The sequence below is a fragment of the Haemaphysalis longicornis genome, unplaced genomic scaffold (assembly GCF_048455015.1).
Source record: "Haemaphysalis longicornis isolate Haplotype H1 unplaced genomic scaffold, Haemaphysalis longicornis Haplotype H1 scaffold_9, whole genome shotgun sequence".
NCBI classification, from domain to species: domain Eukaryota; kingdom Metazoa; phylum Arthropoda; class Arachnida; order Ixodida; family Ixodidae; genus Haemaphysalis; species Haemaphysalis longicornis.
Genome location: NW_027526460.1, coordinates 97,655,763 through 97,673,738, shown reverse-complemented (window position 1 = coordinate 97,673,738; position 17,976 = coordinate 97,655,763). Strand labels below are relative to the sequence as shown.

At 50.5% G+C, this 17,976-nt stretch overlaps 1 protein-coding gene across 1 annotated transcript; it reads right to left on the bottom strand.

Annotated features, from left to right (window-relative positions):
* Positions 1–3,392: 3,392 nt before the first annotated feature.
* LOC144151700 (neprilysin-11-like) lies at positions 3,393–9,426 on the bottom strand. Its single transcript, XM_077682822.1, has 2 exons — positions 8,430–9,426; positions 3,393–4,840 (listed from the first exon to the last, which is right to left on the bottom strand). Exons 1-2 carry the CDS (start codon positions 9,149–9,151, stop codon positions 3,481–3,483), a joined length of 2,082 nt encoding a protein of 693 aa, XP_077538948.1. The 5' UTR covers positions 9,152–9,426; the 3' UTR covers positions 3,393–3,480.
* Positions 9,427–17,976: the final 8,550 nt, after the last annotated feature.

The following is a 17,976-nucleotide window of genomic DNA, read 5'->3' as shown; positions in this document are numbered from 1 at the left end:
GCACGATTGAGCGGGAAAATCAAAATTTTAACCTAAATTGATTTATTTCTCAGCGAATAAAGCACCGTTTGTATCCGGACAAGCGCTGGGGGCACTATAAAACTGGGGGCACTGTAAGTTTTACACAGCGTGCGCGAACAAAAGGGCCTTTATACTTCTGCAGTTTAGTACTACGGGGGTTTTTTTCCAAGTAGCTTCTCAGCCTCCTGGTCAAATATTTCTTCGTTATATCCGATATTGCTGGCGGCTATCACGGTTTCAGTTTCGTTATAAAAGAACAAGTGTCATGAAATAAAGCATGACCAACCAAAATTTGTATTTAGTTCGCTATAGCCTATAATTCGCTATATCAGAGTTCGTTATAACGAGGTTCAACTGTACCATAAAACATGGACCTTCTTTTTGTGCTGCCGTTTTACAGCAGCAGCCGGGAATACTTTGTTTGAGGAGATTACATTTTCTCGGCGTCTGTTTGTCGCCGTGTGTCCATCACAATGTGGGAGACGCATGCGATGCCGAGCACGGTACTAGAAAACAGTGAGTTTGGATTTTGCCAGCTTGGAAATTTTGGCATGTGAACCAGGCCCTCCCCGTGCTTTTTGTTTGAAGGGAAAGCAGACGAAGGAAAAGTTTATCCTGGCTTGCAAATGTCGCTGGCACAGAGACGTGGAGGGAAATAGTTAGGAGCGAGATAAACATTACTGGGAGCATCAAAATGTGGTGTTCCCAGATCAAGAATTCATTCGGAAACACCAACACCAAAAAAAAATTTCCCCGCATTTCCCCGAGGGGAAGAATGTGAAAGTGCGAATGCAGGAGTTGAATTTGCGCGGTTCGGTAATGTTCGCGAAAGAGAGATCACACACACACACACACAACTACAAAGAAAGAAAGATGCATTTATTCACAGACACCTATTTGTGTTGTCGTTGTACTTAATTGCTAGAGCGGATCTCAGCTTTGAAATTTCGTGTCAGTACTCCTTTAAGCGGGTGCATTAGCCCTTCTCACGCCCGATTCCTGGCCAATCCCCCACCTGGGTATGTGCCTGCACAGACACCTATTTGTGTTGTCGTTGTACTTGATTGCTAGAGCGGATCTCAGCTTTGAAATTTCGTGTCAGTACTCCTTTAAGCGGGTGCATTAGCCCTTCTCACGCCCGATTCCTGGCCAATCCCCCACGTGGGTATGTGCCATGTCAGCGGCCAGGCAGCGCGCGCCCATCTCCCCCCGTTGCCAAGGAAGACGAGGAGATTCCTGGCCAATCCCCCACGTGGGTATGTGCCATCTCCCCCCGTTGCCAAGGAAGACGAGGAGCGCGCGCACCCGCAGCTGTTGCTATGTGGACGGACGGCGGTCAACGGAATTCAGGGTCGCTTATAAAGTGCATTCGCACTTAATAAACGTCACTTCGGCTCCGCCCACGCGTACCTTGCCCACTTATACCTACTTGGGGAGTCACCAAAATTGGCGAGCCATTTGTAGCGCAGTCATTTCCAGGCCAAACCCACGTGTCTAATTACTGCCACTGGGGATTATTTTTGCCACTTACAACGGCGAAGACCTATTGTCCTTGGAATCACTGTCCTTGGGGAAGCATCCAATTACATAGACGAATGACTACAGCTGGAGCTGCAAGGCGTATCACCGACAGGTGTTCGTCTGTAAACTGTCTGCGCTACACAGAGGACGCCATGTTTAAAACAAGAAAAGCTGGCGAATATGAACACCTCCAATAAGCATTTCCTGTTTGGTTTGTGTGTTTTTCCAACGTAATGTATTTTAATTCATACACACGGTAGACACAGCTGACTTATTGAAAAACCACAGACGAATAAGACTATGGTCTAAGTTCTAATGTACCTAATATGTCCAAAGTACGTAATATGAATTTTTATTTCCACCGAGCACACACGGCACCTTCGGCCCTGCGCTGCTTTTGTGCAGAGGAGGAGACAACTGACCACTTCCTGTTATCTTGCAGGCGGTTGTCCTTACTTTGAAAGGTATTCGAGGAGGTTCCCCTCAGCCGTCTGTCTTTCCTTGTCGGTGCACAATTTAGTATCATTTGGGGCATTGCCCAGAGTTCCTCAGGAGTAACAACCCAAACAACATTTTTTTTTTCTCCCGGGCTTTGTAGGGTTTTAGAAATTAACCGCTATGGATTGACACACGAAGGTACTTAGACCTCCTAGAAGAGATAAAGACAGGGCAAGCACGTTTGCCCGCCAGAAAACCAGCATTGTTTATGCGTGTCGACTAGCATTGATCCGGGAAGCTAGATGGGCTCGTGACAGGTAAACGAAATAGTGCAATTTCGTTGTTATTACAAGTGATAGCAATACTAACTTTATGTTTATGGTCTTAACTTGAAATATAAATCATGCCGATTAAAGTAGCATTCTTGTTCGACTGATAAATGGAGATACAAATGCACAGTGTTGCTCAGATCTAAGACCTCATTGTGTCTATGCTAATGAACATAGTATTTTTCTGACATTTTTGTGATGTGGGGAATCACTCTGGATCACAAAAATGTTTTTTTGCGATCTTAATCAAATAAATAATGTGCTGAGAATCAAAGGGTTAACGAAATATTTCGCGACTCCCCTACACTTGCTTAAATCGAGTTTTAACAACTATAAACTCGCACGTCTTGTTACGTATTGCAAGGGTATACAGGAATTAGAGATAATGGTCTCGTTATATAGGAAACATCTAACTCGTGATTAGTATAGTCAGATTGCCTGCTAATTTATGTGTATATCTGCGGGATGTGAACAACTCATTATCACGTCCCACCTAACAATACATAACAATCCGATACTAGTTCGCAGTAAACAGTTTTCTGTTAGCAAATTTGGCCTGAAAACATTATGAACCAAGTGAAGAAAGCGAAGGTAACGCTGATTGTGTGCGAAAGCTCAATAAACTCCACTTGATGCCCGTGAAGAAAAAAACAGCAGTAGTGTTACAGATATTCAACTCCCGCGCGTTGGATGCTATGAGCGACGCGCTTTATAAAACCAAAGAAAAAAGGAAAAACTATTGCGTCTGCGTCATATAACCAACGAAGTGACAACCTCGAAGAGCGCAATAACAAAATAGGCGTTTACCAATTCTTCGTAAACAATTCTGAATTTTAAACACACACGTCATGCTTGGCCGCGTCTGTATCCTGGCGGCGTCTGTATCTGCTCCGACAAATGCACTCCAGATGGCCAAGCATGTATGATTCATAGTTTACCAAATCATTGCTAGCAGATTAAAAAGTTTTCCCAAATTATCAACAGACAGATTAAGAAACTGAAATGACATTTATATTTTATAAAAGCGCAATACAGAACAATCTGGGCACGAAGCTTTTAAAAATAAAAAGAACAACTGTGAGAACTAAGCCGAAACGCAAATATTCACGAAGCTTGAGAGGTTCCTCTCCAGACGTTAAGCGGGCTTATTGTAAGCATCCAATGAAATCCATTAAAAGAACCTGCACTTGTCCGCGTTTTGTCGCGACGGCGGAGTGCAGTTAAAAGCGAAAGCGAACTCCCAGAAGTGATCCGCAAGTTGCGCGCAACTGTCGAGCGCCCACGCGGAGTACCTCTTGGCGCAAGTCATTCTGCAGAGGGTCATGAAGAACACTTTTTCATCCGTCAGTTCGCGGGTCAAGTTCAACTGGAAGCTGTTCCGAGAACGTTCCAGGAAGAGGGAGTACGCGATCTCCACGGCTGCCATGGCCACCCGGCTATGGCGTGGCTGGCCACCTGGGGAATCGCAGTGCCGCCTCTCATTCAGCGCTTCCAGCGATTCCGGCGAAATCCACGACTTCGCGTCGTCGGCGCTTCCATTCGGGTGCAGGTACTCGCTGGGGCTGTCGAGCACGCTCATGAGCGCCGAGAGGAACAGGAATCCAATGCCCCCGAACGTCATGCCCGCTGTGCCGCGCTCGCTGAACACGGGACTGAGCAGGGCGGCCACCGCCACCTCCACGGCGTTCGCCAACGGGTCGTAGGCGGTCAGCTTAGGAGCGAAGCTCGGTAGCAAGGTCGTCGCGTCGTCTCGATGCCCACCCGCGAATACGGCGCTCAGGCATTTCCTAGATTTCACCCACATCGTTGCAAAAGCTGTGTCGTTTTCGGGGCATTCGGCATAAAGCTGCTCGACCTTCGGGTACTGGTCGAAGAGGTCGCTGGGCCAAAGACGGACGATGGCTGAGTTCAGTTTGCGCGTCAGGAACTGCTTCGCGTCGTCGCCCATCCACGTTATTCTATTTACGCGATGGGAAGCTGCCTCCGCAAGAGTCTGCAAGAGCAAGTCGGCGCGGTTTTTGCCCATCGGGGTGAGGCGGGCTCGGGCGAAGACCGCGACCGTCAGTGGTCTGTAGACTGCGTCCACTTCGCGAGCACACAGCAAGGCGAGGTGAGAGGCCGCAAGCTGCTCGTTGCCCATAATATTCTCGAGCAGCGTCCTGTCCAGCATAACTGCGTACATCTGGACGAACTCCCAGGACAGCTGCCACAGGACGTCCGTGCCACTGACGTCCTGAAGGTATGGGACGAGGACCTTTAGAACATTGGTGTCGGCCATCAGCAGGTCGTTTTGAAGGGAGTGCGGTGCCAATCGGCTGACTTGTTCCAGTAGCCCGACAAAGCTTAGGTTTGAGAGGTTGTCCCTAACGTGTGCAAGTTGGAAAAGGTCCGGTACACCGTGCGTATCCAGCGCCAGTTGCATCAGTGCAACCACGGCCATGCTTTGAATTTCAGCACTCCTCTTGATCAGGCCGTCGACGTCGGGGCCCGGCGCGTCATCCACAAGAAATGAGAAGAGCAGCTTCCAGTACCTGCAAATGTTACCGTGTTTGAGCAGGCGCTAAGATTGATGTACAATAAACGACACGCACTGCCACAGTACAAGGACGAGCAGCGTCGTAGTTGACGCTTCATTATATTCAATACTGTTTTGACCCAACCCCGTCCTATGCATAAAAACGACCAACTGTCTGTTAACGCAGTCTCGTTTGAATTTCTGAAATACGCTTTTATAAAGAATTGTTTAGTTAATTCAGATTCTTGGGAAGACAGGGGGGTTATAAGATTGTGAAATGCACTAACGTGGCTATCTGGGCGTGTTGGTTTAACATGATTAGGAGAAGACAGCGCGGTTTACACACGGACACAGGGAAGAGTACTTGACAAACACGAGCGCTGACACACACTCAGCGCTCGTGTGTGTCAAGTACTCTTCCCTGTGTCCGTGTGTAAACCACGCTGTCTTCTCCTAATCATATAATATTGTGCTTTTGAAATGTTGCGGCTGTATGAAGAGCACAGTGTCATCAGTATAGCCGTACGTCCAAATTCCAGAACCGACAGGGAGAGCCATTCAATGACATTTGAAGAATAGGCGAAACAACTGCCCCTTGAAGAGCGACGGTCTACAATACAGTGAAGAGCAGATACTAATACAGGGAAAATTAAACTAACTGTCTCTTAAAAATGCGCAAGGCCACGTCACAACATCCCTTGGGCTGTTCAGGTTCTGTAATCTAGCGAACAACGCAGGATATTCATCTTCGTAGTAAGCCTTTGCAGAGTCTTGGGGAACTATATATGGAGCCGCAGTCTCTCAAAGTCCGTGCGAGAGCTTCAGACAGAACTATTTGGGCGAGAGGCAATTTGATTTGGACCGAGGATATTTGCTATGGAAGGATACGTGTATGCAAAGTCGCCTAAATAGTTTTGCCACATTAGCGACTAATGCTATGGGCTTCATTGTGAACAATGAAACTCTGGGCCGTACATCAGAACATAAAATTGTTTAATCGGGCCACATAAATACAAGAAATCAAGCATTTTTACGAGATAACTGATAATACTCACAAAGTCATTTGGTCAGCTAGGAGGGGTATGTCTTGTGTATCCTTCGTACCCGTTTATATTCACCTCCCCAATGGCGCTGGCCACAGCTTTAAAGGACCTAAGGTATTTCTGATTTCCTGACGCTACCTTCCCCAACGTTCGGACCATCAACTCCCGGCGGAAAAATCGCCGCCTCAATCAATTCCTGCTTAGCAGGAGGGTCATGGTTGTAAGTCTGGGTGTATGGACTTGAGGCTCGTCGCGTGAAGCTCAGGTTTTGGTTACGCGCATGACGTTGCGAGCGCAAAAGGCACAATTTAGTGCGTGGCGGGTCGACCCCAATGCTTAATTTGATAAGAGCCAGTGAAGCGGGACATTATCTTTTTAAAGTAAATTGCGGTGAGATGGACTCCACGCGAAAACCAAGCAACCTACAGCCAACATCACAGGGCGTTTTAACGCGTTAGTTCGCATTCACTTCTTCAACGTTTTCCCCATCATCTCTATTACTGCTACCACATCCATCTCTATTACTGCTACCACAAGCGAAAAGGTTTCGTGCGGTGGCCGTTAAGGCTGCCACGGCTGTCACGACTGCGGCAGCGAGCGTGCGGTGCACGGGCGCCACGGACGCAGAGGAGGTCGCCATCGCTCTGGCGATCTCCGAGGCCGAGTGTCGCACCGTGCTCAGCGACTCAAGAACCACCGTGCACAACTTCACCATGGGTCGAGAGTGTGCGCCCAGGCGGCCGCCATCATCAGCAAGACCAAGCTTCAAGGCAGAGAAGTCCGCATAAAGTGGTTCCCGGAGCACGTGGGCGAGTGCGCAACTACGCCCAACCACGAGATGGCTCACTAGACTTACCTTCCGCTCCCCCGAGACCGACCGCTCGTGGTGGTTCGAGAGCAAAGACCGCCTAGCAAGCTACAGCGAGATTACCAGGGCCTACCGCCTGGCTCGACAGGTGATGCCACCGCCCCACCAGGGTTCAGCCGGGAGGAGGCCGTGTTACTACGGCAGCTCCAAACCGGATCCATTCTCGCACCGGCAACGCTGCACATGTTACATCCAGGACTTTATTTGAGTGGTGTTTGCAAAGTGTGTAAAGTGGGTGTGGCAGACCAGTGGCACATCTTCTGAGACTGTGTCCAGTTTCCAGACGAAGCGAAGTCAAGAACTTATCCGCCAAAACTCCAAGAAGCAGTGCGCAGTAGCGACAAGGAGGTTCAACTTTGGGCCGTCCAGCAAGCCCTCGAAAAACACAGACCTGGCGACCCGCCAACGGGATCCGCTGGCGCTGTGCACAGTAGCAGCAAACCCTAGGTCGACGCCAGGCCCGTGTCGCGGTGCGTAAAAACCCGTCGATTTGCAGGCATCAATAAAGCTGTACCTAACCTAACCTAACCAACGCAGCAGTGAGGAAACTTTCGAAAATGAACGAAATCCGTGCAGCTTTGACTTGCAACCACGTATACTCTGCAGCTTTGCCTTTCGAACCTCAAAAAACTCGAGAATGTAGGATTGCCGCTTTTCCCCATCGCTGGAAAACACCACGCGCGGCAATGCAAGGTCCCTTGCGATGTCGATGTCAACTCTCTTCCGCGCTGGCTGCTTGTCTACTGCGTTTAGTACGTCGAGCTTTTCCTCAAGGGAAAGCGCCACCCGTTTTCGCGACGCCATTAAGGCCCGACAAAGTTCGCGGTTGCAAGCTCAACGGTGTTCTTAAAGCTTGAGCCGCACGATGGCGACGAGAGTGCGTTCTATTCTCGCGGTGGTGCTTTTATAGCAAACACGCACTTCCGGCATTCCAAAGTGAAACTTCCGTTGTAAGCGCAGTGATAATGGTGATAGCATAAAGTAACATAGGGCAATCTAGTGGTGACGAATCGCACCCGCGTGCGACTTCATGCAGTCAGTTCTGTAGCCAAGCCTGGCCAAAGCTCGTCAAACGTCAAAATGGCGGTCCGAGCATGTTTCCCAGGCGTATCCGGGCGGGTTCGGAGTGTCAGATGGTGACGAATGATCCGGGAACGTACCCTGAGCCATGAGGTAACAGTGAGGATTTTAATACATGGGACTTCAAGTGAGCTGCGCCGGGACTGGACAAAAACAACCTAGCAACCGGGAAAACGCAGCACTGAGGAACGTAAGAGCACGGTTCTACTGTAAATATATACATACCACGTGGTATATATGCACCATATATACGTGGGTTGTAGTTTTGTTACACTCAATTTGATGATGCGTGTCTTCACGCACAATTTTTTCTGCGCTAAACTAAATATTGCTGGTACTACAAAATATCTAATTATGTGCTTAGTCTTAGCAATTACCTGCGCTCTGTGAATTATTTCATTTTACACAACGTAGTTTTCATGTCACCTTGGTTGAAACGTCATGACTTTATCACTAAAGGGCTTGTACTTCATTTTAAATTAACTGACGTGTTAGTGTGGCATCATTTCTGCGGCTTATATATTACGTGGTTGGAAATGGCAGGAATGTTTGCCTAGGAATGCAAAACTTCACAGCGCTCGTCCAAAAAACATTCCGATAGAAGGAAACAGTACCTTGGGTAGTCGCCAGCTTCCATGACACGTCTATGGTTTTCGGCGAACAGTCGTATGTCACTGGTGCGCCCTGGCATGATGAGGATGCGGTGAGCGCCAGCGAGGAACGGGTGTTTAATCACCTGAACGCGCAGCCAGAGCGTCAAATCCCAGCGAGTGGCCAGGTCGAGAAGTACGTCCAGGGCAGCGCTCCCGCCCAAGGGCTTCTCCGGCCAGGACAGGTTGCGTGCCCTCATGAACTTGCGGAACTCCCGTCTGTCGAACTGGCTCGCGCCAGTGTTTCTTACACAAGCTTCGAGCAGTGCTAGGGGTTTCCTCGCCACCGGCCACTCCTTCGAGCCGTCCTGGAGCATCTTGGGTAGATCCTCCAGCCAGGCGATGGCGAGGTCATCAAGGGCCGTCGTGGACAGGTCGGGGAAGCGGGCGTCCGGCTTCCACGTGGAACAGACGTAGTTCTCGAAGTCCTGGCACGGGTCGATGCTGCGGTTCAGGCCGTGCGTGAGCAGCTCGACGTGTCGAAGGCACTCTCTCGCCTCGCACCAGGCGGGTGAACGTACCGCGAAGGCCATTCCGGGAATGAGCTGCCCAAGAAGTGCGAAGGCAAAGACAAGGGCGAGCGCGACCACGGCAAGCACGATCAGCCTCCGCCGATCCTTGGCGCGCAAGGCTGCCATTCCGGAAGGTCGAACGTCCCGCTCCTGCGTCGTGCATTTTTGCGCCATCAGTGCCAGTCGAGTGCTTTAGGCAGCTTATCCAAAGTACGCCTCTCCTTTGTCATAACTGAACATATTTAACGCCTGTAACCTTGGCTCAGCTGCAACGTCACGACCGTTTAAGGTTACCTCATGTATGCACACACCTGACCACCACGCGTACACACAAGCCACACACACTCACACACGCGGACGCCGGCACCTATCGCCATAGGGAGGAAATGGTGAACAGCCCCATGAAACGCGTCTGGGGAAACGCGTCTCGTTTGTAAAGCCAAACTTTCCTTGACTCTTTTTCCTGTTTTCAGGGGGATGCTGCTGCTACTGCAATTCGGCAGTGCTATCCGCTGGGTGTTATCTTAAACCGGTAGACGTCGCACTACGCCTACCGCGCTTGCGGGAGTGATACAAGATAACATCGCTGGCCTCCGTGTATCGCGCCTACGGCGCCAAAAACGACGCGTTTTAAACTGTAAGGCGCAGGCACGTGTGGGATGAAAGCAAGCACAAAAAGAACAGAACTCTCGCGCTGTTGGAGGCATATGAGGCGCGCGAGCACTGCGAAGGTGGGAAATCTGAATTGGCCCTAGCACCCCAATGCATTGCAAAAAGTGTGGAGGAAGTCACGTGATTTTTCTTGAGCCCATGGACAATGTTGCTTACTTGTTTACAACTGCGGCGGACAAATTTGGGCGAATAGAACGGGCAGATTTTTAAGGCGCTTGGTATGTGGCTGCTTCGCTACGCTTGCAAACCAGCGCAGTCGCTACGACAAACGTTTTTAGATTAGGCCAGTTTGAAAACTCTGCCGTCGGAGGCGTCTGCGTTCGCCATCCCGCGAGCCTGTTGCTATGACGACGACAAACGCTACTTTGCCAGGCTCAAGAGCTGAAAAATCGTCCTTCTATCTCAAAAACGAAGGCCGTTTTTCGATTGAAACTTTGGGTGAGGGTTAGAATGGGCAAATTGTAGGCGAAATCAACAGCTTATAAGATGACATCGCACCGAGGAATTAGCGACGAAGCTGTTTTCGCTTCGAAGCGGGAGGGCAGGGCGACGCCATGTTAGTCAAATCAAACCGGAGACAGCAAAGGATGATGGGATAGAGTGCTGGGCTCCGTGGGCTCAAGTCATGGCGGGACTCGGCTTCACAAATGTGACGTCAGGGCCTCTCCTAACCATGCATTGGACAAACCTCCATTCCATTCCATTCATCAAGAGAGGAGTGAGACAGGGCGGCGAAGAGTATGATGGGTGATAGCAGTGAGCGGATAACGGCGTCACAGCCCATTATGGTGAATGACTGCTCTGTACTTCCCACAGATTTCACGTTAAGTGGAACGGCTTTAATTTTTTTTTGTTCGACAGCTATTACGTCTGTTTTGCGACGCAATTTTTTATTCCATAAACAGTCATTTTATTTTGTTTCATACCTACCATTGCAATGTCTATGTTTACTATTTTAACTGAGCAGGGTTTAGCCTCCGTTATGTGCGTTTCTTTTGGCTCAAATGTGTTCAGCGATTTCCCCGACACGTCCACTGCCAAACTGCAAGGGTTAAGCCTTAAAGGGACCCAGAAAAGCTTTGTGAAGGTGGCAATCAAATGCATTCATGTGGTAGAACACATAACGGGGGATTTTTGAGCCAAGTGTGAGCCCCATACGTTGTACGGATAATTTGTAAACAATTTTTGAAGATCGCCTTTCTCTGCCGATGAGCTCGCCGCCGCAGCGAGCCGACCGCGGCTGACGCAACGCCGACCGCGGCTGACGCAACGACGAGGCGCCCCCCTGATTCGGCCGATCGTCGGTCGCCGGCAACGTCACTGCCATTGGCTTCCGGCTGCTCTTCCTCCTTCCTGCGCGATCCCGAGGCAAAGACGGGTCTGCAGCGATTGACGCGTGCCGCAGGAATGTAGCTAGCGGAGAACGGAAGTCGAGCGTCGCGATGTCACATGGCAATTCCCAGTGTTTCCAGCTGCTTTGAAAGAAGCAGAGAGTGAGGAGGAATCGATCGGCAAGGGTGGAGAGGTGCACCTAATTGCTTCTGGCGCAGCTAATACTGAATGTAGATCAATAATTCCAGCGGCATTGCATCGGTATATTGGGACTACGCGACAATAAAGGCCTTTTGCAACTTTTACAAAAGGCTTTTCTGGGTCCCTTTAACAGAAATACCAGTGAACTCGTTCAAGCCCACCTGATGGAACAATACGAACACCTCGCTCGCGCGCCAATGGAGAGACGCATCCTCAAAAAACTAGGTATAGGATACCACACGCTATATCAGGACGCGAGAATTCTTTCAAATATTCCCTCGCATATTGTGGCCAAACCAATTAATTCCCCGCAACATCCACTTCACGTACCACCCCGAGCGGAGGAAGCAACGAGCACGCACTCTGCACAAGTACAAAAATGACCCACTGGTCGTGTACGTCGATGCAGTAGAGTACAGACATCACGAGGCTTTCACCGCAATTGCCGTTCAAAATTACCCCAATACCAGCAAGCTCGATGCTATCACAGTCCGGACGCCCATCCAGAACCTGCGCAAGAGGCGGTGATAGCGCTCGCCCTCTTACGCGCCCCCACACTAGCAACAATCATGCAATAATCTAAAACCGCTCTCCAAAATTTTCGCGCTGGACGCATATCTCCAGCGGCGCTTAAAATTTTGCTCTATAACAGCGCAATCCCCAGTACAATTGATCTGGACTTCCGCGCATTCTGGGTTCGAGGGAAACCAGGCGGCCCATGACCTAGCCCGAAAATTAGCTATCCGGGCTGGGCCAAGCCCGTAACGTTACCACGGGGCCCGGTCGGTGCGGGTCCGTCTGGCTGGATTTGACGATTTCACCGCCTATTACCTCGTATCCCGCCGGATTCATCATTGGGCAGATAAATCCCTCGCCTTAGAACAATGCCACTTCTGGTGCCAAATCCAGAGGGGGCCTTCCCCAATCCGGTCACCATGACCCATATCCACCCCAGCATTTACCCAACCTCAGCGCGCCCTTTATGTGGCGCCCATGCCAGCCTGGTTCACATCATGTGGGCATGCCCCCAGGACCCTTATTCCCGAAATCCCCTCTGAGGAGAGTTGGGAGGCCTTGCTTCGCAGTGCCGACCGGAACCTACAGGTCCGCCTGGTCAAGAGCGCGGAACAGGTCGCCGGCAAACACCGGCCTACGGCCACCACGGAACCTCAAACCACGGGACCGTCAAGTCAAGGAGAAGACGTCCAGAAGGGTCAAGCCTTCAGCCCGTTACCTGCCACCACCATCAGGACTTCGATTCTCCTCGAGCCACTTTCTCACAACAAAGTTTTAGCGCGCAGCACTTTGGCGCCTGCTACAGGGGTTTGACGGCGGCGGTGTCGATATCCAGGTTACCGAGTGAGCGAACAAGACAGCGAAGTCAGAAAGAAAACGGAAAGGAGTGTCTGGAGAAACTGTTATAGGAAGGGCGGCACGCGCTGCTATGGCGTCATCTCTCTCACTGCCTCCTCCTCATACTTTTGCCAGACGCTCCACTGTTAACCGCTCACCCGAACCACGTGAGATTTGCGCGGGAGGTTCAAACACGATTTGAAACAACATGCTCGGCGGCGGCGACGCGCCGCGAGATAACGGCAGAATAGCGCGCGCCGCCGCGCATTTGCTGATCACGCGGTCACTTCCTGAGACGCAGCAGATATGCGCCGTGACCGAGAAGACTGCAGTTCGCGCTGCGCACAAATCTCGCATTAAGGAGTACAGTAAACGTCGGTGCTCTCTCTCTCTCTCTCTCTCTCTCTCTGTCATCTACTTATTTCGCATAGGAACGTTGTCATATCGCAGCGCTGTTAGAAGACATTATCGCTGTTAGGTGGGAAACATTATCGCCCACACGCACGTCGTTGTGGCGAAGTGGCTAAGGCGCTCTGCCGATGAGAAAAGCACGTGGGTCAGACACACAGCCGCGGCAGTCGTTCTTTTTTTCTTTTTTGATGGACGCGAAAGACGAAAACGCGCATGTCGAGATATCGGCGAATGGAAAGGATACCTGGTGGTCTAAATTATATAGCCTTCCGGTACGGAGTAGCCTATTGCGTGGGTGCACCTTCACCGCATAAAACAAAACAAGACAAACTAATCAAATAACAATTTTGTCTCCATTATATGCTTAGATAGGTGGATCGTTTCAACTGGTATTAGCAGCAATGAATGCTCCGCATACAAGTTCTCTCACCATGCTTTCCAGCGACGACGAGGTGCTGTAGAATGGAATCTTGGGCAGCCAACGGCGCTTTCCCTTTGCGTGTCCGTTGTCGTGCGGCCCGTTCGGATGCATCGCAGGGGACCCACTGTGTCGTAACGCAGAAACCGATTCTTGGCGGTCGCGGGTGCTTCGAAGCCCACTTGGGGTCAGGCTCATATCTGTCCGGGAAACCCTGGACGGTCCAGCGACCTGCCCAGGTGTCGAGCTTTCGGCCGTTGCCATAACGGTCCTTTTAAGGAGGATACGAATCCACCGGTGGGGTTGATTATGGTCTGGGGTCTTCGGTCACTGTTCCTCTTCTTCCTTCCTTCTCCTGTGTCACATGCCATCTAGGGAGGGAAATAGGGAAACAAAATCATTGCGTGAAAATGTGTGACAGCGGAGAAGCGACCGGGTAGCTCAATTTGCGCAAAAACAGTAATATAATGACAACATTAGAGGTGGGAGGACCTGCGAAGTCAGTTGTACGGTTAGCAACATAACTGCACGGCCGAGACCACTTGACGTGTAACATACCAGCGGGAGTTGGCGCCAACTGAGATTATTGGTTTTGCGGGAAATTATATCACTGGTTTTTCAGCGATATAGCGGATTTCACCGCCACTCCGGGGAAATGTAAAAAATCCTCCAGTCGCCACGCTTACGTTTTCGTGCAAGTACTGACCCTTTTTATCCAGGGCACCTATGACACCGGAGAGGAGCAGGAAACCCATGCCACGAGAGGTAATAGGGAGTTTAAGCTTAGCGTGTGTACCGTGTGTTCTGTGCGTACCGGGACCCGACTGGGCATGTGCGCATTCGTTTCGGTAAAGGCGCTTAGTTCCGCTGACGTGCGGCCGGCCCTCGCCGTGCCCCGCCGCATGGTCATGAATGACTTAAAATGGAAAGACCGTCGCTATATCGTCATCGAACCGATCAACCAAAAAATTACACCATCTCCCCGAAGGGAACTATGTGGTGATGGAAAGCATGGGGGTTCCGTGTAGGTTCCACACCGGAGCAGAACCGGCGAAGGCGGGCGTGACCATTGACGACGTGCCGCGCGAACTTCGTGTGGCGGGTGACAAGGCCCTCGTCGTCGTCGCTGGAAGGGCCCCGCAGTGTTTCCGCTGCAACACCAAGGTACATCAGGCGTGAGTGTAAGGTGTCCCAGTGTTCTTCGCACCGTTGCGTCGGGCCGTTGCGTACCGTTGCGTTGGGCTGTTGAGGGACGGGGACCTCTGCGAACACGTCAAGGACGCGGCAGGCAGGGAAGAGGCAGCAGCAGGGGTCGCCGGCGAGGCGGCGAAGCAGCAGATGCCAGCGGGACGGGTGGAGACCGATGCTGGCCAGCGCGTTCCTGAAAAGGAGAAGCCGGTCGAGCTGAAGGCGCCTCGGCTCTATGCCCCGTCGAACGTGGCCAGCGGCTCCCGAGCGGCAAGCCAGGGAACTACACCGCTGAGTCGTCCTCAATTTAGGTTGAACCCTCTTAGTGAGCCTCCAAGTTTCTGCCCCGTAGGTGAGTACCGGTAAGATGCGGCTGCCATACAATTTCTTCTTAAAGGAGCACTGACACCAATTTTCGGCGTTAATATTATTGCACAGTTCGCTTCCTTCACTCAACAGAATACCCTGGCTGAAATATGAGCGGTCTGCGATGCGAAGAACATAGTTCAATTGGATCTCATTTATCGCGCCGACGGAGCAGCGCGCGGAGCGGCACTCAGCAAATGAACATCAGCGTGACATCACTCCTGGGGAGGAAAAAGAAGTGACGCGACAGCGCTCGTCAAAAACTCGTGACGTCACTTCACGCGCGCGGCCCCGCGAGCGGCGAGCGGGCGCCGGTGACGTTCGCACAAAGCGGTGAAATCAGGCAGGGAGTCTGTCATATGCGCCGTTCGGGATGAAAGCGCGGGAATTTGAAAAAAAGAATTTTCAGGCCGTTCAATGTAATTAACTATCGCGCGCTGAAGTATTTGAAGTGCTGTTTCAGGTTGGCCAGACCATTAAGCATCGATAAAAGCAATAAAAGTGTAACAAAATTTTTGTGTCAGTGCTCCTTTAAAGGAGCACTGGCACCAATTTTCAGCGTTAATATTATTGCACAGTTGGCTTCCTTCACTCAACAGAATACCCTGGCTGAAACATGAGCGGCCTGCGACGCGAAGAACATAGTTTAATTGGATCTCATTTATCGCGCCGACGGAGCAGCGTGCGGAGCGGCACTCAGCAAATGGACATCAGCGTGACATCATCCAGTGAAAGCCAAAAGAAGTGACGCGGCAGCGCTAGTCAAAAACTCGTGACGTCACTTCATGCGCGCGGCCCCACGAGCGGCGAGAGGGTGCAACGCCCTTTCAAGTGGGCGCCGGTGACGTCCGCACAAAGCGGTGCGGTCAGTCAGGGATTCTGTCATATGCACCGTTCGGGATGAAAGCGCGGGAATTTGAAACAAACGATTTTCAGGCCGTTCCATATAAATAACTATCGCGCACTGAAGTATTTCAAGTGCTGTTTCAGGTTCGCCAGGCCATTAAGCACCGATAAAAGCAATAAAAGTGTAACATAAAATTTTCAAGCGACAATGTAGGCTGCCATTCATTATTTGAGAATGCCTGCCGAATGCACTCCACCCCATTCTCATCCTTCCATTTATCTCTGCTTCATGGTTGGGATCCGGAGTCATAACTTGGCCTAAGTAGATATATTCGCTTACCACTTCCACTACCTCGCCACCTCGTTTCGTTTTTCCAAGTTTGGAAAAAAATCGGTAGAAACGACAGGGAAAAAAAAAGAAAAACTTTGTCATTACCACTGCATACGCACCATTACAGTGGTGCTCTGAAAAATGTTCTCGAAGACGAGGAGGACCACGAACGTAAAGAATGTATACGCCCTCATTTTGTAATGAATCATAGACAATAAAACTTCTTTTTCTCCTCTAGCGACGGTTCAACTCTATACGAAAAAAATAATCGGAAAACACTTTTAATCAATTGGCTCAATCATTGTCTGTTCCTCTAATATTTTCATTCGGGGCGAAAGTCCTGAGATTTTGCGCGGGGATCTTTGCCGCACTGTACACTCGTTCATTTCTGAATCTCGCCGTCTACCGCACCAGCCGCTAGACCGCGATGGCGGGCTTCTTTATAAAACATGCAAGGGCCTGTACTCACTGCCTTCCCGCTCACTGCCTCTCCTTCACTGCCGTATCTTCTTGCTTTATTTATCTACGTACTTTTCACGGCTCTCCTTCCTTCTATCATTGCCGTATTCATTAGCGCTGATTTTATAGTTTGGGGTGTTCTCTCTCATGCCGTTTCCCATTTTCGGGCAATCTCCTTATATTTTTTATTACCGTGTATTTTCGCTTTTCTCTATAAACGCGTACTTCAAGTGCATTTTTTATATTTCTTTTAATCCCGAGCCAAGTTTCTTTCTCTCAGTTAGCGCCCATTTCCTGGCCGATCCCTCTGAGTGTGTACCAACCGATCTCCTTTACCCGCTTTCACCAGCCCTGACAAGACATTGAGTCTCCTGCATCAAATAAATTGCGCGTGGTATGCGGAGCCCTTAGTTGATAGATCTTGCGCCCGATCCACCAGCCACAGCTGGGCCTAAAGTAAAGGCCCGTTCACACTTGCGACAAAAGCGACGAGAATTCTGTCGCTTTGTCGCACGGCGATAAAAACTGGTCCCGACCATTCCCGTCGCTTTTGTCGCAAGTGTAAGCGATCAGCTCTCTAGCTCTCATTGCTCGTACCTGAGATTAGGTATATTACCCATTGTTGAGCTGACATCGCGCACCACGCGGTAAACTCTGCGCAACGCGGGCACCAGGAGGCGTCATGGTAGCGGAAATGCCGTGTAAGTTGGTGGGGTTCACGTAAGTGTTGCTGTGAAGCTGTATGAGTACCGCCTCGCGTTCTTTGGTCAGGGAGCTGTCGCCCGATGAGTGCGCGCCTAGCAGGAGAGCCTTAGCGTGATAGCCTGGTATGTAAGCGGTTGGTGCTCACTCTTCTGACCATCACGCGTGAGGCCCGTACAGAATTGCAAGTTTTCTGGCACTCGTGTGGATCCGAGGTTCCCACGCACACGGGAGTCAGCGGGTGTTTAAATAAGCGTGGTAACCTTTTCCTTGGGTGGCCGTTGTCGATGGAAGTTGGTTCTACTTCTGATTTTTCCTTCCTGAGAATGGCTTCGACTTTCAATTGGTATTATTCCACGAGCCTGCGGTGAGCCGATCAGTAGCAATTGAGGTTCATTTGCACAAAAACACAGCCGTCGCTGATATCGTTTTCAGTATATTGTTGAATTCCTCGTAGAACGATGTGTTATTTCCTTTTGTAGGCTCCATCAAGAAACCATCTCGGCGAAACGCAACCAGAAGGGACTAGTCATCCGTTCCTTTTCGATAGGGCGTACAGCATGACTAAAGTGAACTAGTTCATTGTAGCATGGCCTGTAACCACGCCAAGCAAACAATTCCTCGTTAGCTGCAAGATTTTCACGTGATGTTTGTTGTTTTTTTCTATGCTGGCCTCCTTCAGCTAGTGCGCTGTACGCTAGCTGTACTTCAGCCCTGGTC

What these genes read in the sequence shown, in the direction of transcription:
- LOC144151700 (XM_077682822.1), bottom strand. Translation starts at nt 9,151, where the DNA reads ATGGCGCAAAAATGCACGACGCAGGAGCGGGACGTTCGACCTTCCGGA. An exon ending in GAAGCTGGCGACTACCCAAG is followed by an intron (nt 4,841 to 8,429) that starts GTACTGTTTCCT and finishes TAACATTTGCAG; the next exon opens with GTACTGGAAGCTGCTCTTCT.